Source organism: Trichosurus vulpecula, chromosome 5 (genome assembly GCF_011100635.1).
Source record: "Trichosurus vulpecula isolate mTriVul1 chromosome 5, mTriVul1.pri, whole genome shotgun sequence".
Lineage (NCBI taxonomy): Eukaryota > Metazoa > Chordata > Mammalia > Diprotodontia > Phalangeridae > Trichosurus > Trichosurus vulpecula.
In genome coordinates this window covers 128,943,262-128,967,576 of record NC_050577.1, presented here as the reverse complement: position 1 = coordinate 128,967,576, position 24,315 = coordinate 128,943,262, and the positions used below count along the sequence as shown (strand labels likewise).

Genomic DNA, 24,315 nt, shown 5'->3' with positions numbered 1-24,315 from the left:
GAATGGTTTGCCATTTTCTTCTCCAGCTCATTTTGCAAATGAGGAACTGAGGCAAACAGAAGTGATTTGCCCAAGGTCCTTAATTACATTTCATTTATTTATGTGTTTCCATGGTTTACCTACCCCCAATGAAAGGAATGCAAGTTCCTTGAAAGCAGACACTATTTTTTACTTTTCTTTCTATTCTCAGAGCCTTATATTATATAGGATGAATGAATAAATGAATGAGCAAAATATAGGAATGTGAAAGATGTTCCAATTAAAAGAAGAGTGGAGCCTTCCAACTGTTCCTTGTATGCTTGACTCTAATTCTTGCCCTAAATTTACAGCATATTGTTAAAGGATAATTTCTGACCTGAAAATGGAAGGGATCATCACTAAGAGTTATATGTCTTCATCAAGGTAACTCGTGACATACTAACTATATATACCCCTTTTGACAAGATTACAAAATTGGAATAGATTAGAACATTTTAGCCACAGCCTGCAAGGGTTTCAACACATTTGAGAAAGTCTTTCTTGAGAACCTTGTGAATAAGAAGCAGAAATGTGGGCTGGATCTATGGTTGGAAGACCCCTTCCTAACCTAAACACAAGATCAAAATTATACTATTTATATCCATTACTCAGCCAATAAATAATTAGTAAGCACCCACCATGTGCCAGTCACTCTGCTAAGTCCTGGTGATACAAAGAAAGGCCAAAGACAGTCCCTGCCCTCAAGCTGCTCACAAGAAGCTGAAGAGGAATGGGGTGGGGGATAGAGGGGACTGCAGCAAAATGCCTGTCTTGGGTGGGGGCATAATGAAATCTAAACACAGACTTGTGAGAAAGGAAGATATCCCTGGCCTGGGCATCCTTCTTAAATGGAGGTTCTGGGAGGGCCTCTCTGCTTTCCACCCTCTACTCTCTCTGATTAGAGGGAAAGGGGAGGGATACCAATGAAGGCAGGGGTACCAATGAAGTATGAGTTGCAGGGGTGATGTGATCTTTCAGGAAAACAAGGTTTCTGGATGCATGATTAAATCCAAAAGAGTGAAGCCAGATGGGAAATGAATGAAAAACACAAAATAATAGCACCTACCTCCCATTTCATTGTAAGGACCAAATGAACTAATAATTGTAAAGTGCTCAGCATGGTGCCTGGCACATCAGAAGCATTATAGAAAGGTTAGCTATTATTATGATGACAAAAAGCTACAATGAATTTGGTAACACAAATTTATATTTTATTAATATGAAATTTAAAGAGACAGCTAGGTAATGAAGTGGATAGATTTTCTGGGCCTGGAGTCAGAAGAATTGAGTTTAAATCTGGCTTTAGACACATGCAAGTATGATCTTGGGCAAATCACTTTAATTCCTGTTTGCCTCACTTTCCTCGTATTAAAATGGGGCTAATAAATAAATATCTATTTCCCAGGGTTGTTGAGAGGATCAAATGAGACAATATTTATGAAGTGATCAGCACACAGTAGTTGCTTAATAAATGCTCACTTCCTTATTAATTCCAACAGCAGATAGATTTGAAAAAAAAGAAGCTGTGTGTGTGCATGTGTGTGCACCCACCTGTGTGTACACAAGCACAAAACCTTTTTTTTCAGTTCATAGAAGCTACGTTTGCTTATCGTACTGAGGCAATTAATGAGCTGGCTGGAAGTGTCTCCTCAATTTCGAAGAGTTGAAACCTGGTTTAAAGCAAGGCATATTTGAACCTCAGATCTGGTACCACATCCAACTTGCTTCAGTATTGAAACTTCTAAGCTACAAGCATAGAAATTCTACTTTCACCAACATATATCATTGGAAAAAGCCTCAGCTACCTCTCAGCTTAAGTTAGACAGCAGAGGATACTTAGGACAAACGTGGCCAGAACTAAGCCAGGTACTTCTTGCATGAAGATTACTTTTAAATAACTTTAGCCCTATCAGGCACAAATGAAGCATCAGTAACGTAAGCCTGTAGACACAAAATCCATTATTCACACTACATGTATTATTGTAGGCAACTTGATTTTAAAATGAAAATACTTGGTGTAGTTATAGATTTTTGAAACTGTTGCAACAACTCTGAAACTCCTGACAACTGTAGCCCATAGGTTGTAAACCACCAGTTTTGGTTGGTAGTCTCCAAATTGGCAGGGGGCAGGTAGGGGACCATGGCCTGACCCCAAGGGGGTCTTCCAATGGGAAGATGGAAAGGGGTGTTGAATCCCACTGTTCCCATAATATTTGATTCATCATAGCCTGACTCCAGCACAATTACACCTATGCTTACATCTACCCCTACTCCTGCTCAACTCTCTTAGTAATGCAAACTCTTAACTTTTTGAGGCCATATTCGAAATTCCTCACTGCCATCAGGACACTAGCATTCTTTCAGCTACCTAAATCTGCAACTTTGTTGTCATCTTCTGCATATCCTATCAGTTGTCAAATTTTATTATTTCTGCCTTGCCATCTCTCATGTTTGTCCCCTTCTCTGCTCACCATATGTGTCCAGTACTTCATCTCTTGGACTAAGAGCTAGAGGCTCTTAATTAATTGTTCTCTCTGCCTCAAGTCTCTCCCTTCTCCGGTGCATCCTCCACATAGTTGCCAAAATGAGTTTCCCAAAAGGAAGGTCTGACCATGCCTCTCCCCTTCTCAGTGAACTTCATTGGCTCCCTATTGACTGTAGGGACAAATGTTATTTCATCTCCGTCTCACCCCTTTAAATATATTTATTTTATTTTTCCTCTAACTGTATGTAAAAACAATTTTCACATTCATTTTTAAAAAATGTGAGTTCCAGATTCTCTCTCTCCCTCCTCATGGAGAAGGCAAGAAACTTTATATAGCTTATACATGTGCAGTCATGCAAAACGTATTTCCAAATTATGTTGTGAAAGAAAACAGACCAAAAAAAAGTTTAAAAAGTATGCTTCCATATGCGTTCAGACCCCATCAGTTCTTTCTCTGAAGATGGATATAATTTTTCATCATAAGTGCTTTGGAATTATCTTGAATTATTGTATTGCTGAGAATAGCTAAGTCATTCACAGTTGATCATTGTTATTGCTTTCACTGTATACAATGTTCTCTTGGTCCTGCTCATTTCACTTTGCATCAGTTCATGTAAGTTTTTCCAGGTTTTTCTGAGAGCATCCTGCGCATCATTTCTTACAGTACAACAGTATTCCATCACAATAATATACCACAACTTGTTCAGCCATTCCCAGGTTGATGGGCATCCTCTTAATTTCTAATTCTCTGCTACCACTAAAAGAGCTGCTACAAGTATTTGTGTACATTTAAGTCCTTTTCCTTTTAAAAAATTATCTCTTTAGCATATGGATCATCTAGTGGTACTATTGCTGGGTCAAAGGGTATGCATGGTTTTATAGCCCTTTGGGCATAGTTCTAAAGTACTCTCCAGAATGGTTGAATCAGTTCACAACTTCACCAACAATGCATTAGTGTCTCAATTCCCACATCCCCACCAATATTTTCCTTTCCTATCATATTAGCCAATTTGATAAGTGTGGGGAAGGACCTCAGAATTGTGTTAATTTGCATTTCTCTAATCAATAGTAATTTAGAGAAATTTTTCACATGACCATAGACAGCTTTGATTACTTTATCTGAAAACTGTTCATTTCCTTTGACCATTTGTCAATTGGGGAATGACTTGTATTCTTATAAATTTGACTCAATTCTCTATATATTTGAGAAATGAGGCCTTTATCAGAGATACTTGCCATAAATTTTTTTCGCAGTTATGATTACTAATTGTGAATTTTCTTCCATCCTAATTTCCCTCCTGTTTATCCTATTTTCTCTCTCCGTTCACCCTCTCCATTCTCGAAAGTGTTTTGTTTCTGACTACTGCCTCCCCCATTCTGCCCTCCCTTCCATCAGCCTTGCCCACTTCTCTTATCCCCTTCCCTTCCTACTTTCCTGTTGGTAAGATAGATCTCTATAACCAACTGTGTATTATTTCCTCATTGAGCCAATTCAGATAAAAGTAATGTTCAAGCATTCTCCACCCCATCCCCAGCTCCTTTCCTTTGCCTTCCATTGTAAATGTTCTCTGATGCCTCTTTTATGTGAGATAATTTACCCCATTTTACCTCTCCCTTTCCCTTTCTCCCAGTATATTCCTCTTTCTCACCCCTTAATTTTTTTAAGATATCATCCCATCATATTCAATTCACACCCATGCCCTCTATGTATACTCCTTCTAACTGCCCTAATAATGAGAAAGTTCTTAGAGTTACAAGTTATCATTTTCCCATTTAGGAATGTAAGCAATTTAACCTTATTGAATCCCACGTGATTTCTCTTTCCCAATCACCTTTTTATGATTCTCTTGAGTCTTGTATTTGAAAGTGAAATTTTCTCTTCTGGTCCCCGGGTGACTTGTAGACAGGGCACTGTCCTAAGCTTCAGACCTTTCTTGCTGCTGCTCTCAGGACTAGTGCTGAGTGTCTGTAAAGTTTCAGTTCTTCAAAATGTGTGATCTGGGAAGATTTGTCTTTACTCCTCGCCTGGCCTGTGCTCTGATGTGTGAGTGACCACAAGCACTTTTTTCTGCCCTGGAACTGTGACCAGGGTCCCCATTTACTTGCAGCCACAAGCTCTGGTGTGCTAGTGCTCCTCCATGCCCTGGGATTTCAACCCAGGACTTGGTCCCTGATCCATATATGGCAATACAACAGAGTCCTGTACCCAGTGCCATCAGAGGGACCCCTGTAATCTCCTTCTGACCAGTTGTCTGACCCCCCCCTTCTGTCTGTTGGCTGACAGCTCTGGAAGCCTCCCCTACTACCACTGATCCAGTCACCCTCAAGGCCTGCTGCAGGTTTGCTGGGGTACAGCCTGCGCTGGAGTGCACCCCACTCTCACCCAATCTGACAGACTTTTTCTGCTAACCTTTTAGGTTTTCTTCCTTTCCAGCCTTTTGTGAGTTCTGCTGCTCCAGAATTCATTTTGAGGTATTATTTAAAGTTGTTGTTCAGAGGGGAATTTGGGAGGTCTCAGATGAGTCCCTGCCTTCTCTCCACCATCATGGTTCAGGCCCCTCTGTCTCATACCTTTAAAATATAATTGATTTCCTTTGAAAGCCTATATATTTGTAACCAAAAACAAAACAAAAAAACCCATGATTCTGAGAATAGGTCTATAGGTTTCAACCAGACTGCCATAGGGATTTGTGGCTTGAAAAAGGTTAGAAACCTCTGGACTAGAGTATCTCTGACATCAATTTAATTAACGTTTTCAAAGTGCTTATTATATACACAAGTACTCTGCCAGGTACTAGTGATACAAAGACAAAAACACAAGAATGAAATAGTTCTTCTCCTCGAGGAACTTACATTCTATGGTAATAAAATGATGGGAATATATATATAACTATATTCAAGGTTTTAATGACAGTTTGGGTTTGAAGATCTTTCCCACCCATTAATAGGCCATGTGACCCGCTTGCGTCAGAGGAAGCCTAAGTCTCATGTGGTGGGAGGAGCTTGATGAGAAGAAAAGGACAGCATGTTGCAGGAAATGCAGAGAGAGCATATCATCTCATCTGAGAGAAAGAGCAGACGTGTGCTGTGCTGGGAGCGTGTTGGTGGGAAGGCCCCAGCAGGGGGATGGAAGGTTATGTGATGGAGTGGCTCTCTGCTGTGATACTGTGTATTGAATTCTTTGTTGCTGTGATGGATTGGGCATATTGGTTTGGGGATCTAGTTCTCTAGTGTCTGAATAAGTAGTTTACTTCTACCTTCTTTGTGGAGATACAGAACCACATAGGTGTTTTGACAATTATCATCTACATTGTGATTATTGCCTTGCTAATACAAAGGTTGTATGTGGAGAAAATAAGCAGTAATAAATGTGGTGGAGGAGAAATCAGGGAAGACGTCATGGAGGACGTGGCACTTGATCTGAGACTTGAGGGATAAGCATTCTGAGAAGGATAATACAATCCAACAAACATTTGTTAATTAGTCATGATGAGCAAAATATTATGCAAGGCATTGGAGATGTGACAAGAGCAGTTCCTATCTTCAGGTACATTCTCTTACAGCAGGGGTAGACATCCAGGTCCTCAAGTGTGGCCCTTTGACTGAATCCAAACTTCACAGAATCACACACATCCCCTTAATGAAAAGATTTGTTCTGTAAAACTTGGACTCAGTCCAAAGGCTTCACTCAAGGACCTAGAAGGCCACATTTGGCCTCATTCCCTACCCTATAAGGATACAGTACAAAAACTGATATAAAAAGATGTCTGTGGTCACTGTAATAGGACTCTGAAGCCATTGCATTCTTGGCACAAGGCAACAGCATGAATGTGGTAGATGGAGTGTTGAATATAAGAAACAGCTAGCAGCCTATTTTCACTTGAATACAGAGTGCATGAAATCAAATAATGACAAATAAGGCTGGCAAAGTGTGCTGGAGTCAGACTGTGGAGGGCCTTAGATGCCAGGATGAGAAATTTATATTTTCTATTAAGAGGCAATGGGGAGCCACTGTAAGGATTTGAGGAGTAGAATGATATGGTCAGACCTGTGCCACACAAACTTTAAGCAGATGTTTTGAATAGGTGAGAAAGTAGAAGCAAACAAAACAAAACAAAAACTAACTAAGAGACTATTAACAGTATTCCAGAAAAGAAGTAATGGGGGCCTGAATTAGGGTGCTGGCCTCATGGGGGGTGAGGGAGGAGTTGGATCATCAGATCATAGATTCAGAGCTGGAAGGGACCTTCTAGACTGACATGTCTCACCTGCTCATTTTGCAATGGAGATGCAGAGGGTTTAAGTGACTTATTCAAGGTCACACAGCTAGAAACTGAGGTAGCCAGGATTTGAACTCATTTTCCTGATTCCACTGCTCTATGCCTAATACCTAGTGACCTTGAAGGAATTTGGTGACAGGTCCCTTGAAACCCTGATTCTGTGTGTGTGTGTAGGATTCTGTTTGGGACACAGCTAAAGAGAAACAATAAGGCTGTCCTGCCCCGCCCTGTTCAGGAACTCTTCTTTCACAGCTGTTAGAATTTCATACTTTGAAGTTCCCGGTTAGGATTAAAAGAGAAGATGCCTAGGGAAGAAACGAGAGCCCCTAGAAGTTGCAGGTGTCTGCTGTTTGATTTGGAGGATTTAGTTCTTAGCCCTTTAAACCTCAGGTATCCTGAGTTCAGAGAGCAATGAATAAAACTCTGCAGGCCTAGTAATAAACAACTCAAAGAAAAGCCATCAGTAACTGTGTTTAAAAAGAATTTTCTTGAATTTTGATTTCTAAACTAGGAAAAAGTGATTCTAAACAGGGAGATTTAAATATGTTGAATGCTAACTCACTCTTATGAAACATTTCTCCCCTTTTTCCTGTGTGTATGTAAAAAATCCATCATTTGATATTTTCATAGTCTAAGCACGTTTGTATTTTGGCAATATTAGATTTATTTGAAACTTCAATAACCAGCACTTCCATTTGGAGTCAATGAAAAACCACATGTAATATTTGTGCCTAGTCCTTTCTAGTTCCCCTGTACTTTGAAATCCCCAGTGCTGTGGTTAACACTTTTTTTTGCCAAATATCAAAACTATGAACTTAGTGAGCTTCATTGAATTGTTTGATCTCTAAAAATTCTGGCAGATCTATTATTTCAGGTTGCTACTAGTAGTACCCTTTAAGAAATCTGCTGCAAAAACTTTCTTTAAGAAAATTAAATTAAGTTCATTTATAAACCAAACAATATTTGATTTTAGGCTTTTGTTGTTGTTGCAGTAGTATCCAACTCTTCAAGAACCCGTTTGGGGTTTTCTCTACAAAGATATTGGAGTGGCTTGCCATTTCCTTCTCCAGTTCATTTTCCAGATGAGGAAACTGAGGCAAACAGGGTTAAGCGACTTGTCCAGGGTCACACAGCTAATAAGTGTCTGAGATCAGATTTGAACCCAGGAAGATGGTCTTCTTGACTCTAGACCTGGCACTCTATCCACTGTGCCAGCTAGGCTACTAAGGCTGAATGTGCATGGGCCTGGTGAACCAGAAGATACTTCAAGAAATCTGTAAATTGTAACTAATTTAAAACATTTACTGGAGCTTTTTCTTTACCATCCTAGGTACAGGACTCTGCCAACCCCTTCTTACCTTGACCATCACACAGGGTCATCAACTCTGCTGCCACACACATTAATAACCCTATTCTTCCTCCACCCTTAGAACACTTTCTGCATCTATCAAGGACTGATCATCAAGTCAACATTGACTTTGCTACCATGAAGGGAAGGACAACACTGTCCCGTGGCTGTGTTCAGAATCACTGTGATTTTCGGTTGTGGGCTGCTGAAGCCAAAGTTTTCTTCCTTGACCTCCTTTTCTGCTCCCTCATACCCATCTCTGTGAGTTTCATCCCTCCCTGGTGTCCCTATTCTACTCTTTCTTGCCTTGCTCCATTGTGATCTCTGGAACCTCTGTTCTATTAACAAATTTCCCTTTACATTAGAACTGTGTTCTCCCCTTGGGAACTACTTTGTAAATACCTTGTGTACTCCATGTTTCCCCATCACCTCCACCCCCAATAATACACAAGTTCCTTGAGGGCTGAGACTGGTATCTTGTCTTTGTGGTCAAGTCTAGGACAATGTTTAGTGAATAATATGTGCTTAAATGCTTATCTAATTGAATTCAAAACATCACAGACATTGGTGTCTAGGCCTTGGCATGGCACAGCTGCAAAGGATTAAGAAGTTTGAGACTGGTCTGCACATAAAAAAGGCATGCTGGCTGGTCACAAGGTAGAAAACATGCGATTTCTACCCATTAACTCCATATCTGGGTTCCCATATGGCTTGTTTTCTTCATGTCTGAGCTTTTGGCTCCTATGCTCCAACTTCTCAAGAAGCTAAGGGATGATGCAGTGGGCAGAGGGCAGGGCTTGAGGTCAGGAATACTTGGTTCAAATTCTGCCTTAGATGCTACCTGTGTGACTCTGGACAAGTTACTTAACTGACACATCTTCCTTTCCTTATCTGTGAAATGGAGATAACAGCACCTTACCTAACCTTACCGGATAGCTATGAGGGTCAAATAAATCAACATATGCAAAGAACTTCTCAAACCTTGAAGTACTACATAAATGCTATTATTGCTGTTCAGTCCTTTCAGTTTGTCTCTTTGTGACCCCAATTTGAGTTTTCTTGGCAACAGTGTTGGAATGGTTTGCCATTTTCTTCTCCAGCTCATTTTATGGGAGGCAAACAGCATAAAGTGACTTGGCCAGGGTCACACAGCCAGTAAGTATCTGAGGCCAGACTTGAACTCAGGTCTTACAGACCCCTGGCCTGGTGCTATTCTTGCTTTTCCTACTTTTTCTCTGGACAGATCCTTCAGCCAGTCTGGGAAACTATTGAGACTGCATTCTTCTCCTATCTTCAGTATGCACTTGGTTCCTCCTTTCTACTAAAGCTCATGGAGGGGTTATAATTTGCATCCGTGGAGTACGTACTCATTTTGAAGAAGAAAAATAGAAATCTGAAAAATTAACTGGAATATGAAAATCACGAGAAGCTAAAATTTTAAAGCTAAGGTCAATTTAGCTTTCCTTTTTAAATACAAGATTAATGAAAGTTATGCTCAAAAGTTAAAGGACATCTTTAAGTTCCTTTTGAATTTTTCTGAATAAAGGTACACACTCTTAAAAGATACTCTCAGGCCTTGGAAAAACCATCATTTTTCTCCCTATTATGTATTTTCCCCAGGATTTATTCCAACAAAATGGTAAGAATGATTCTAATGTTTAAGAATAGGGATACGGAATTTACACTCTTTACAAAAGGTTTATTGAAACTTGTTTAATTTTCTTTCAAATATTCTATTAAACATAGTACACAAAATACAGTAAAATGCACTTTTCCCATTTCAAATAAATATATTCTAACTTTTGTAGAAATTTCATAATTTGTGTAACCCCAGTGTCTTAATTGAAGTAATATAGCAAAAAAAAAATCTCTAATCAAACAATATTTAATTTATTGAAATTATACCCCAGGCATGTCATTGGATAATAAGAATAGTATGTTCTACAGACTGTTTGATGACAGTAATAAGTCTCTGAAAATGTGCTAGTTTCATATAGAGCCACAGTTTGGAAAGGTACAGCTCTCAAGCCATACAATATAAACTTGGTTAAGTGGAAACTGCCTTGTTAAAAATTTTCTAGTGACAGGACCACAGTCTGAAAAATAATGATGCCTATTTATCACACTGGTGACTTTCCAAACCTAGTGATATTTAATAGTTATAAAATGCAGGGCAGAATTTTAAAAATCATCTTACAGGAAAGGCTAAAAATAAAGGTGCTGTGCAAAGGCAATGTTGTCCTTTTCACAATTATGTTAACATTTACTAAGTGAAATCTACTAAATATACAGACTTAACACGCAAAAACGATCATTTACACAAATATCCCTGATCATCTTTAAGACATTGGGTTAGTTCTTTTTCTTAAGTGGTAAAGTTCATTTTAGAAACTTTAAAGAAAGTCACATTTAATTGGTAACCAACACAGAATTTTCTTCTGTAAAATCTTTTCAACACCTTCAAAATGATTCACCATCAAAGAGTATGGATCATTAGTACTGTCTACCTTCCTATATTAGTAATTAATCAGTGCTTTTTAATCTAAATAGCCTGTGAATGTAAGTCAAATTTTACCATAGTTAACTCCCAAACATAACTACATCTACAAACAATAAAAATCTTACATGATACAGTCTAAAAGGCCAATGTCAGCTCTGCCCCTCCCAACACTATAAAGGAGGTGGGCTTTTTGTGTGTTTTTTTAACTGCACAGCCAGTTGTTACTTCTAGTATGATATGAAATCCTTTTCTCCTTGGTTTAGGAAGCAGAAAATCAAGTCTTCGAGTATTCTTTTATGGAGATATTTCATAAACAGATGGATGAAGGATTGTACGCTCAAAAAAAAATCACAAGTCCAGTCCAAAAATTTTGTGGCCTCATCCTCTTGCATTATCTACAGCTCCTCCATTTCAAAGTGTGTATTAAAGCTGTTTGCCATGGTTGTATGTTCAAAGATCCTTGACAGACTTGGTTTCAGCAGCTCTACTGAATGACATGACAGGTGCTGTGAGGTGTCATTCTTCAAGGACATCATTTGATCTGTCCCAGGATCTCTTCTGTCATAATACAAAGCCCATAGCAGGGTAATAGTGAGAATCATTGCCAGAATTTGTGTAACTCCGATAGAGATACCCAAGAATCTTAGAACTTGCAGTTGTTTGGTTCCTCTCAAGAAGGTGTACATTTTTTTCCCACAACCCTGTAAAACAAATAGACGTGATAAGCATCATTTGAGATCTGTCTCTTCCAATTCTTGTTAAATACAACATGAATTCTGCATTAGTTAACAATACCAAGTGATGTTTGCACATCTATATCTCTTAAAAAATTCATTTACTTTGGATGATAGCGTATGAGACAACTATTCTGGCCAACCAGAAATCAACAAGTTATTTATTAAGTGGGTACTATGTACCAGGCAATCTGCTAGGCAATAATGATGCAAAGAAAAAATAAAACGCAGGCTTCAAAGAGCATACATTTATATTGACAACATGTACATAAATAAGCATATACAAAATTTAAAACTTCATTTTGTCCCATGTTTTTTCACATGAAAAATCAGCCTTTTCACTTGTACTGACAGTATGAAATGGAATTAAGCATTTATTATGCAGCTAGTAAGTATGGTAAATACTCTTTTGCCACTCTTAATAACCAGCATAACTTTTCCTAACCTACTACTTAAGTGGCTACAAATGCATACAGATCAAATCTTGGCTCTTGCCATTAGGCCATGTCCCCAGGAGGAAAGACTAAGGGAACTTGGGAGAAGGGACTATACTGGCCATCAGCTACTGCTTTGAGCAGTACTAGTAGCTAAGAACAGAGGAATGGGGCAATTCTACCCTTTAGCTGCTATTTATGTAAACCCGATCAAGAGCTAGAGCTATGCCATGCAATTCATGCCAATCTAGGGTTAGAATCCTTTTAAATCTCAAAATGTCAACCAATGTACTGAAGTATGCTTTTAAAAAAGAAAAAAAAATCCAATATATACAGGCAGAATTACCAGGGTCCCCTTATAGGTCATTCCACACACTAACTTTTACAATAATCTTTATTTACAGGTGACTGGAGAAGCTCTTTAATAGGCATGAGAGGGAAAGGAGCATAACGTATATTAAACAATAGATCATACAAAACTCTTTAATACATGGCTTTAGCTTACAGTCAGTGGTATCTACCCAGATGCACACTCAATGACTTCTTTTGTACCAAGCCTAACTTCCAGGCATATTCAGTCTTATCAGGAGCCCAGCCCAACAACCACCGGGAAAGCGGGGGGAGAAGACTTAACTCACTGTCAATAATCTACTAATTAATAACCTATGTAACAGGTGTTTGCTGAAAGTCTATTTGTCTGTCCATACCCTAAGACTTTAGGTTCCTATCTTTCTGTGTAAAGGAACTAATTTTCATTTCTCCAAAGCAGTAGAGATAAGGGATTGTGGGGAGGACCAGACTTCATCAATTGTTTTCTGCTCTCTGAAGGGTTTCCTGACAGTCCAAGATGTTGTAGCAACAAGCTTGAAAATACAGAAGGTGGATTCAAGATCATCTACTTGGTAGGGATGTATTTCTCTAAAACAAGGGTCAGCACACATTTCTGCCCTAAATACCATAAGTCAGAGTTAAAACTTCAGACCATTTCAAAAAGAGCAACGAGAACAATTGAAGTACAAATTTTAAAAACTTTTATTAGTTTTTTGCCAGGAATTATGAATGACATTTTCTGACATTTCACATTCAAAAGCATTCTATAAAAGCTATTGCTGTCTTCTTTAGGGGTCTTGTTACCATAACTTAAAAAAAGTAAGTTTGCATTAATGTCTTTTCTTTTTTAAAATTATCATAGTTTTCCCCAATATCTTTCCCTCCATTTCTCCAATAGCATGCAACAAACATTATTTTTTAAAGACAGAAAGAGTAGGAAAAATGAGCACCAACTGAATACTTTGGAAAAAGTCTGAAAACATGTGCAATATACAATACACACAGAAAGGGAGGGGTTGGAGGCATCCTTTCATATTACTCCTTTCAAATCATGCTTGATCTTTATAATTTTGTTACATTTATATTTATTGTTACATGTATATTTTGTTACATTGACTTTGTGTGTGTGTGTGTGTGTGTGTGTGTGTGATGTGTGTGTTTTCTTGGCTACAGTTACTTCACAATGCAGCTTATGTTGATCTTCCCATGTTTCTCTGTGTTCATCTTTCCTTAAATGATTGACATAAAATTCCATTTACATTCATTACACTATAAGGTGTTTAGCCATTCCCCCAATCAATGTGCACTGACATTGTTTTCAATTGGTTAACATCACATAATTGCTTCTATAAATAATTTTATCAAGGGCTTCATTGGGGCATAAGCCCAAAATGGAGACTCTTGGTCAAGAATATGTAATTGAATCTATTCAAGTGCTTTGAATTTTAGTTGCTTTACTTGCATAATTCCAAACTGTTTTCCAAAATGGTAGTACCAATTTATAATTCCACCAACAATGTATTAGTGTGCCTAATTTCTTTCTCTTTGTATTATTGCTTGTTGGTGGCTTTTACAGAATTATAAGTTATAGCTGGCAGCTAGGTGGTGCAGTAGATAGAGTGCTGGGCCTGGAGTCAGGAAGACCTGAGTTCAGATCTCATCTCAGACACTTACTACCTGTGTGACCCTGGGCAAGTCATTTACCCCTGTTTGCCTCAGTTTCCTCATCTGAAAAATGAGCTGGAGAAGGAAATGGTGAACCACTCCAATATCTTTGCCAAGAAAACCCTAAATGGAGTCATGAAGAGGTGGACATGACTGAACAACAACAATCAAGTTATGATGAGGATGATAGGCATTCTTGCTTTATTCCTATATTTATTGAAAAAGTTCTAGTGTATCCCCATTGTATATCATATTTGCCTTTGGTTTTAGTAGATGCTTTTCCCCCCAGGATATTAAAAAAGATGTCTTTACACGTATACTTTGCAAGGTCAGAACTTCAAAAATTGCCATTCCTCATATCCCCCCAATTTGCAGGGAGGTGAAGCATCAGTGATGTTTTGATTTGCATTTCTTTTCTTATTAGTGATTTGAAATATCCATTTACATGGCTGTGGATACTTAGCAATTTTTCTTTTGGAGACTGTTCATATTCTTTGACCAATTAGTTTCAAATATGTTGATTAATTTTTTATGCGTCTTGAACACCAAACCCTGCATAGAGATTTCTGTGGAAAAAAAGATATTTTCCCAATATGGCATTTCTAGCAATGGCTTTTATTTCCCAAGATACTTCCCTTTCTCTCATACGTGCATTAATTTTATCTGTGCATAAGCTTTTCAGTTTGATACAACCAAAGTTACCTATTTTACCTTTTATAAGTGCTTCTTATTCTTCTTGGGTTAAGACTATTTTGCTACCTATAGCTTGAGAGATATGTGACCAGCTTCTGTACTCATATGTTTATGGTACAATTTGAATATTAAGTTCATGTATCCATTTAGAATGTATTGTAGAATATAATGTAAGGCATTAGTCTCAGTCTACTTTCCCAGGGGTTCTTGTCAAATATATAGTTCTTTCAGTGGTGGGATTCAAATAAATTAACAACTGTTTCTCCATGGAATCCAGCCAAGGTGCTCCCCCACCCCCACTGACGTGGTAGGCACAGGCCCCACCCCCACTAACATTAGGTACCAGTCCTACCAAACTGGTGGGAACTGGCTGAATCCCACCACTGAGTTCTTTCCTAGGGAAGTTGTGTGTCCCATCTTATCAAACATTGTGTCACTGAGTCCCATTGATCTAGCTCTCTTTTTTTAAACCATTGCCAGATGGTTCTGATGACTGCTGTTTTATAATAAAGTTTAAGGTCTAGAAGTACTATTTCCTTTTCATGCTTCTTTTCATCATTTCTCTTGACATTCAAGGTATTTAGTTTTTCCAAATGAATTTTGTTATTCAGTCAAGTTCTATAACATATTCCCCTCGGTAATCTGTGGTATTGTCATTTTCATTATATTGGCATAGCCCAGCCATGAGCACCGAACATTATTCCTACATCTATTTAAATTGTTCTTTATTTTTTAAGAGGCACTTTGTAATAGCAGCTGCACATCTTTAGGGTGCTTTGATAGATCAATCCCTAGATATTTTATGTATGTCATAGTTATTTGCGATGGGATTTTCCTTGCTATTATTACTTCTTGTGTTTTGTTGTTATTACATAGAAATGTTGTTGACTTTTGAGGATTTATTTTGTAGCCTGTAATTTTGCTGAACGTATTAGTTCTCAAATAGTATTTTTGCTGATTTCTTGAAATTTTCCAAGTATACCACCATATCAGCAAAGAAAGTTTTATTTCCTCTTTACCTATATTTATACTTTTAATTTCTTTCTTTTGTTTTATTGCTGTTGGTAGCTTTTATCCAGAATTATGTCAAGTAACAGTGAGGAGACTGGGTATCTTTATTTTACTTCCCTATTTATCAGAAAAGATTTTAGTCTATCCCCATTACAAATGTTTGCTTTTGGTCTTTGATAGATGCTTTTTGTGATATTAGAAAGGTCCCTCTGTGCCAATACTTTTTGGATTTTAGCATAAATAAATGTATCTTGTCAAAGGCTTTTTCTGCATCTATTAAGATAATCATTTGGTTTAGGATGTTTGGGTTTTTTTTTTTAACGATTATGTTTGAATATGGTTCCTAATGTTGAACCATCTTTGCATCCCTGCTATAAATCCCATTTGGTCATAATGAATGGTTTCTAAGATAAATAGTTGTAGTCAATCAACTGAGGGAAGTCGAATTGAGAAAACATCTCAATTGATAGGATTTTTGGTTTAAAATTCTGAGTCAATATTCACTAATTATATTGTCTTACAGTTTTCTTTCCTTGTTTATAGTTTCTTTTCCTGGTTTCTGTGGATTCTGGCAGGGTAATTTCTCAGTTTTTGAGCATAACTTGTATAACATAGGTATTAGTTATTTTTAGAAGTTGAAAATAATTCTTCTATGAATCAGTTTGCTTTGACTCATTATTTAGGGTTTCAACATTAAGTGTCCATTTGGTTTTGTCTCTTTTGTGGTATTCAAACAAATAACTACCTAGTTTCTTGCTATGTGATCTGTAAAGGATTATTTACAACATCTGCCTTTTAATATTTATGTGAAATAACATAAAATGATCAGTTTTTCAAGAGGTTCAGTGGTGCTAAGACATGCATATATTCTTTGATAGTCCTTCTTCGAAGACACACAAGTCTTTTAGCTCTGGCTTACCAGACATTCAGTTTTTTTTCTCTTTTCTTTTTGTTGGTCATATTCAAAACCAAGAGATGGGACGTTGAAGTCTCCTGTCACTATTGTGTTATTGTCTTCTTGTAGCTCAGTTAGTTTCTTTGACTATTGTTATTTTTTTTAACGTTTTGTTTGTCTGTGACTCTTATTTTTATGGATTCACTTGATTCACAGTAATTTTTTTTCCACCTCCCAGTTTTATTTTGTGTGTGCCTTGGCAAAATATGTTTCTTTAAGGAACAGATTGTGGGGCTTCATTTTCTTATCTGGTTTGCCATTTTTTTCATTTTGTTGGATTTTTTTCAAGTTACAATTTTTCTCTCGTTGTAAATACAGTACTATGTCTCTTTAGTTGCTTTTAGCTTAATATCTTTTTGGGGTGACCCTATTCCCACTGGCCCTCTTCCTCTCACTCCCAAATCCCATTTGTTAGTTTTTTTAATTTCATTTTTTGTGCCTCTGCCACAGAGGATTTCTCTCCCTCGCTCTATTCACTCTCTTTGTGCGTACTCTAGACCTTCATTCTCTGGTTGACAGCCCTTATAATTATTTAGTCCTCTATTCTCTGCATTACTCATAGAATCAAAACTTCTGAGGTATCCATCTTGACATGTTCCCTCAAAGCAGTTTCTGCCCCTACCTTGCCTACTCATTTCCAGAAAACTGCTAATTCCTATAGATGACAGAGAGGATGCTTCCTCATGGCAGGACTCTTCTACCAGTCACTTTCTTTCTCCATTTACTTCAAAATCTCCAATTTAGGACCATGCCCTATTTTCCCCCAAGTGCTAACTGCTCTCCAGGAACCTACTCCTGAGGTTAAATAAGTGGCCTCAATTGACAAATTACCACAGACCACACCCAGCACATCTCACTTTATAATATTTCTTTACCGCTAGAAATACTCATCATGGCACCCCCTCACACTTTTCAATCTCTCCCACTTCCCTGCAGGGGAAGAAATCATAGAATCACCTTCCCCTCAGTCCTCCCAGCATCTATGAACTTGGAATTTAGTGCCACAAAAAATATTGATTAACCTATAAGCAGTGATTCAAAGCTCTGTTCTAATTTATGACAGACTGTTTTCCTTGAAAATTTTGTCACATAAAGAATTCTTTCCTAGGTAAATTTTGTTTCCCACTTTATCAAACACTAGCTTATTAAGTTCCATTATTCTATCTCTAGATTTTTAAAAAAACAAATGCCATATAGTTTTGATAACTGCTGCTTTATAATATAATTGGAAGTCTGGAAATTTTGGGGAGTTGGGTAGTCAAAACTTTAACGTCACCTGCAGGAATCAGCATTTTTCTGGAAGTGAGACAAATGGAAAAGGAAGAACTGGGGGACAAGCTGTATAAGACAGAGGAAGAAATGCTTTGAAGGAAGAACCCAGAATGCATTGTTTAGAGACTTAATGATGAAACCTTAAATAATGTAGAGGTCAAAGAAAAATGGATTCACAAGAGAATTCCATCAAAATTTTTAAAGAACAATTAGTACCCATACTAGGCAAATTATTCTTTAAAAAAAACTGAGAAAGAAAGCACTCTATTAGAATGCTTTTGTGAGACAAATGTACTCCTAATATCTAAGCTGGGAAAGGATAAAATGCAGAAGAAAAGTACATGACAATATCATTATTAATGCATTATTGACTCAAAAATTTTAAAACCCTGTCAAACAGACCAAAGCAATTTATCTTACAAATCACTCATTATGACCAAGTGGGATTTATACCAGAATGTAAGGATGGTTCCACATTAGGAACCACAATCAACACAATTATATTAAAAGCCTAGAAATCTAAAAGCAAAAATCATATGCAATGGGGATATATTACCACCTTTTTAAAATAAATCTGGGATTTAAAGAAGGATGCCCACTGTTACTTGCTATAGTTCTGGAAATACTACCAAGAACGATATGACAAGAGAAAGAAATTAAAAACTTGGAAAATCCCAAGGAATCAGCAAAGATACTGAGACAACTAATAGCTTCAGCAAAGTTGCATGCTGCAAAATAAACCCTTAAAAAATCAACAGAATTTCCATATAATAATTACAAAATTCATTTGGAAAAACAAAAGATATTGAATATCAAGGGAAATTGTGAAAAAGAGTAAGCATAAAGGGGTAATAGCCCTTCTAAACCTCAAACCATATTATAAAGCTACAGTCATCAAAACTATCTGATACTGGTTAAAAAATAGATAGGCCAATGGGACTCAGTTAATATAGTGTTTGATAAAGTGGATCATTACCTAGGAAAGAACTCCATATTTGATAAGATATCCTGGAAAAACTGGAAAGCAGCCTGGAAGAAAGAAGGCTTAGACCAACATCTTATACTACATAATATGTTTTTATATATACACAACAATATTTAAGATCATACTATAAAAAAGAACAAAAGTTTGTCATATACTTCTCATACCTATAGCTCAGACATGTATAATGTATTATTAACCAACAAAAGGAGATACATAAAAATTAAAATAGATAACTTCAACTACATTGAACTAAAAAGTTTACATGCAGATAAAATTAACGTACCTATGATAAACAAGGAAACAATGAGAAAAAGAATCTTTGTATCAAATCTCTGTAATTAGTGTTTGGTATCTGAGATATATAAAGAGTTAATAAACATATTTGAAATTATTAGCTATTCTATAATAGATAGTTGGTCAAAGGATATGAACAGTTTTCAAAAGAAGAAATTGCTATGTATTCACAACCACACAGAATGTTTCAAATTTTTAATAATAGAAATGCAAATGAAGATAACAAAAAATGGCAATGTTTAACATGGTTGTGGGAGGCTAAGATCACTAGTACATTGTTGGTGGAGGTGAGAATTGATACAAGCAATTTGAAATTATGCAAATAAAGTGACAAATTTCTATTCCCTGTCACTCAGAGATTCTACTTTGCTAGGTTTATATCCCAAGGAAATCACTGATAAGAAAGTCTCTATGGACCCCAAAATATTTCTAGCAGCACTTTTTGTGATAGCAAATAAATGGAAACAAACTATATGCCCACTGATTTCAGAATGGCTAAAAACATCATGGTACATGATTTTAGTGTAACATGACTGTATTGAAAGATCTACACCTAAATCAGAGTGAAGTAAGCAGAGCCAAGAAATCAAAATTAAAAAAAAAAAAACTAAAATGATGTAAATGGAAAGCACAACCACATTTTTAAAAAATCCAAAATGAATGTAACAAAATTATAAAGATCTAACATAACTCATATGAGATAGAGACCCCTTTATAAAGGTGGCCAGTCCACAGCTGCTGTGTGTTTTTGGACTTTTTCAATGTATCAATCAGTTGTGCTTATTTTTTTTCCTCTTTTGTCTTTAAAAAATACTATTTGTTATATGGGATGGATCTCTGGGAGGAGCAGATGAAGGGATACTGGGAAAAACTATGATGATACAAAAAACAAAGACAAATTTTAATAATATTAAAGCTTTGTGTGTATTACTGGGTTGAAGAGGTAGGGCGTAGGATGTAGCAGGAAAAAGACCTCTGAATTACCTGGGTGTGAATCATGACTTTGTCCTTTACTTAATGATGTTGGTCAAGTTACTTAACCTCTCTGGGTCTCCTCAGTCTTGTTATATGAAAAACTGGGTGTGTGTTGGGGGTGGGGGTGGCCTACACAACCTCTAAAGTCCTTTCAATCTCTAAATCTATGATCCATAGTGGGAGAATAGAGCCTGAGCTTACAATACCCCTTAGCAAACTCAGTAAAAGGTCAAGGTTATGATTCTCCTTTCTTTAGGTACCAAATGTCTCTTCAGTTCAAGATAATAGTTTATCTTCAGCTAATTCCCTCCACTGAAACAGAATCCTAAAGATAGCCTGGGGGGGAAGGAGGGTGGGAGATTAATTCACTGGACTGTGTTATCATAAAGCACATGGTATAACAGAAAGAACAATGTACTGGGAGTCAAAAGGCCTAGATCAAGAATCTTAGTTCGGTCATTAATTCACTGTGTGAAGGGAGAAGGCAGAGCAACAGGAAGTATAGCAAGTTTCCCATTCTGCCCACCCTGCCCCTACTCCTTCATACAGACCTACAAAATGTACCAGACTGTGGAGCAGCTAGGTGGCACAGTGAGTAGATCACTGGCCCTGAAGTCAGGAGGACCTGAGTTCAAATACGGCCTCAGACACTTGACACATTTACTAGCTGTGTGACCTTGGGCAAGTCACTTAACCCCAAAATTGCCCTGCCAAAAACAAAATGTACCAGACTGAATCCTGATGAGGAAACCCAAGAAAAAGTCAAAGTGAGTCATTTTTCTAACCCACGTTTGTATAGGGAGACAGAGAGGTCTATGAAAATGCAAATGAGGTCATTGAACTACCTGAATGCTATGACATCTCAAGAAATTTCAAAACTGCTTAGATCTTTTAGAACCACAAGGCAAAATGGAAATAGAAAAAAAATCCACCCATTGTCTCCTAAAAGAAACCCCAAAACAAAAACTTCCAGAAAAAGTATAGTCCAAATTCAGAAGTTGAGTCAAAGAAAAATTACTGAAAGCAGAAAGAATTCAAATACTGAGGAGTCACATAATTACACATAATTTAGCAGCTATCACCATAAAGAAGTAGAAGAATTTGGAATGATATTTCAGAAGGTAAAGGATAGCTGCTTATAGCCAAGAATAACTGGTAATTATATAGAGGGGGAAAAATAGATCTTTAATGAAATAGAAGGCTTCTAAGCATTCCTGATGAGAAAAGACCTGAGAGCTGCAGAAAAACTGAATTTTAAACATGGGAGTTAAAAGAAACATGAAAGTAAACACAAATAATCATAAGAGATTGTAGCCATAATGGCTTTTGTTTTCTTTGAATGGCTCAGCTTGCCTCATTGAGCCTCTGGACACTGTGGCTTGCTCTTCCGGGACAGGAGGCCCGGGGAGCATGCCGGGAAGCAGACAGCTTCCTGTGTGAGGAGTCGTGGGGCTGGCTGAGGGGAGGTGTTAGCTCCAGAACCTGGTCTACCCTAGGGGGAGGAGCCAAGTCAAGAACCAATCGGCCCTGGTCATTTGGGCGGAGCTTGATGATGTCAGAAACCCTATAAGAGGGGAGAGGACAGCTTGAAGATTCTCTCTTTCCTTTTTCGGTTGGAGCCAGCGACAGTTACGACAGTTACGTCAGTTACAGCGACCGTTACATCGTCAGTTACAGTTGCAGCTTCAGTTACAGACTCAGACACAGCTGAGGCAGGAGCTGCCAGTAGCAGAGCTGATCTACGGGAGGAAGCTGAACAAAGACTTCAGTCCAGTGGGTAATCTTATTACCATAAAAGGGGGAAACATGATTTTGCTTTACGCAATCATGTTTCTCTGTAGCCTCCTGGTTACTCTTTCAAGGCGTACTTATTGGGCCTGGAAGATTATGATCAACATATCAAAATGGGGCTTCTGGTTCATGGGTTGGTTACTGTGGAGCCTAAATAAATGTTTTGATTCTTCTGCCTTCTACTTTGAGAGTTTCTTCTATCCGGCGATTCCGAACCTTTCAGACATGTTTATGATCCTCTTTGAGATTATAAACTCTGCCCTCCTGATACATTTGGCGTCACGAACAGGATCGCTAGGTATAAGATCTCTATTTAGAAGCAGAACAATTCCAGAGGAAGAGATGAATATCCCAGGATGGGAGGATCCATTTTATTCCTCCCTAGCAAAAGAATTGGCTAAAAAAGCTGGACCCTGTGAAAACTGGGAACCAAGGCTACGGAGAGGAGATCCTAGGGATTTGGAAAAGTGTTTACGAGAAGTTGGGATTCAGTCAGGGGCATCACTATCTAGGCAAAGCTGGATAATGTTATCAGCCTACCGGCTAGTATACGAAAGATTGAGATTAAGTGAAAGACATGGGGGCACTCCTACCCCACAGGAAGAAGGGGAATCTCAGATAGCAGAAGACCAAACTGACTCAAATGAGAACTTTTCTATTAATGTGGCTAAGAGCAACAGGAGACCAAAAAAGCCCAGAGTGCATTCCAACCCAGCCCAGAAAGAGCCTGATTGCCTGCTTCGTCCTAGCCATGGTGGCAGAGGAAGTGAGTGGGGAGAGAATGAGACAATGTTAGGGGCTGAGGCACAAAACACTACTGGGGTTCAGGATGTGCCTCACACAGAGAATAGGAGATGGTTAAATGATCAGACAAGGGCTCGACCCATACAAAGGAGGAAGACAGAAACCCGAGGTGAAGATTCAGTTACAAGGGAAATTCAGGAAGATTTCTCACCGCAAGAGGTCACAGATATTTTGAGTAGATTCAGCCAAAGAATAGGAGAACCATTGATATCTTGGATGGTAAGACTCAGTGATCAAGGGGCCGGTGGAATATCAGTAGATGGGACAGACTGCATGAGATTCATAGGTATCAGCCATGATCCTCTAGTTCAACAAGCTTTTAGGGAACATCATCAGCAAGGAGATGGTGATAGCAGGACTACTCTGTTGGCATTAGCCGCTGTGGGATGCAATAAGAGATATGCTACTGATTCTATGTGGCCCACTGAGCACAGACCCTGGTATTCACTTAGAGATTGTATCATGAGACTAAAGGAGGAGGTAATGAAGACTGCCATTATGGTAGGAACTGCAGACAAATATTACAATGATTCAATGGAACTGCCTCATAGGAATTTAATAATTAGGACAGCTCCCCCTGCTTATAAACAACTAATTTTGAATTTATTACTTGGAGAAGTAGGGAGCCGTCTTACAACAGTGATAAATAAGATTTTACAGTTATATGACTTAGGTGACTGGGGAAGGGATAGATCTCCTCAAGAGAGAAGGGTGAATAACCAGCAAACTTGGCGCCAAAGGAGAGTAACAAGGAAAGAAATGTTTACTGCTTTATTGAGAGCAGGAGTAGGTTTTGAAATGATAGATGGAATTCCAACCAATGAATTATACAGAATGTATAGAGGACTTGATAACACGAGAAATAGGGAAATAAGAACTGCTCCTGCAAGCCCATAAGCCACTCAGAGGAAAGGTAACTTTGTGTGATTAACGGATGAAAACTTTTGAAAAGAAACATTTCCCACCTGAGTTTGGCTCTGATGTTGGATCTTTGCATAACTGAAATCTCAACCAAACTTGAGATGATTTTATTTGAAGAATTATAGTCCATACTTGTCTATTCTTTTTGTCCTTTGTTTTGGCTAACCTTGTTGCTAGTTTTGTTTCCTTCAGGCTTAAGCACCCTGCACTTTCCGGTGACTGCCTAAGCATGTAGCATTCTTGGAATTCCTGCCAGCTTGTTAAAGAAATGACCTCTGGAATGGGACTTTTTGGGGGCAGGGCCATCTCTACATCCAATTTCAGCATGAAGAAGCTATGGAAAATGAGACCTTCACCCCTCACCCCAAGATTTTGAGCCCCAATCGTTCAAGGGGGGTGGAAATGATGATAGTGTTCTGTTTACTTATTTTGTGTTATCCTTGTTGTGTTGTTTTATTGTTATGATATTATTGATCCTATGTAATGGATACAAGGATTTAGGGGTGGACATTTGAATTATTAATAATTATTTTGGGGATGATTGATTGAAAAGATTATTTTGCTGGGACCTAGGGGTGGATCGCATTTGAATCGTTAACCAATATTTAGGAATGTCACCAAATGATATGTTTTGCTTTATAATGAATGATATGTTTTAGTTTCCTTTGTAATTGGATCACAATGTATGTTCTAGGATACATGGCTGATTAGATTATGTATCCTATAACAAGGGGTGGAGTGTAGCCATAATGGCTTTTGTTTTCTTTGAATGGCTCAGCTTGCCTCATTGAGCCTCTGGACACTGTGGCTTGCTCTTCCG

The 24,315-nt window shown here is 37.9% G+C and overlaps 1 protein-coding gene across 1 annotated transcript in view; it reads right to left on the bottom strand.

The window, feature by feature from the left end:
* Nucleotides 1–9,809: 9,809 nt before the first annotated feature.
* Nucleotides 9,810–24,315, bottom strand: part of TSPAN12 (tetraspanin 12) — a 102,078-nt gene continuing 87,572 nt past the window's right edge. Inside the window, exon 8 of the mRNA XM_036759486.1 lies at nucleotides 9,810–11,332. Within this exon, the coding sequence (XP_036615381.1) occupies nucleotides 11,027–11,332 (306 nt within the window). The 3' untranslated portion in view covers nucleotides 9,810–11,026. The remainder of the gene's footprint in view (nucleotides 11,333–24,315) is intronic.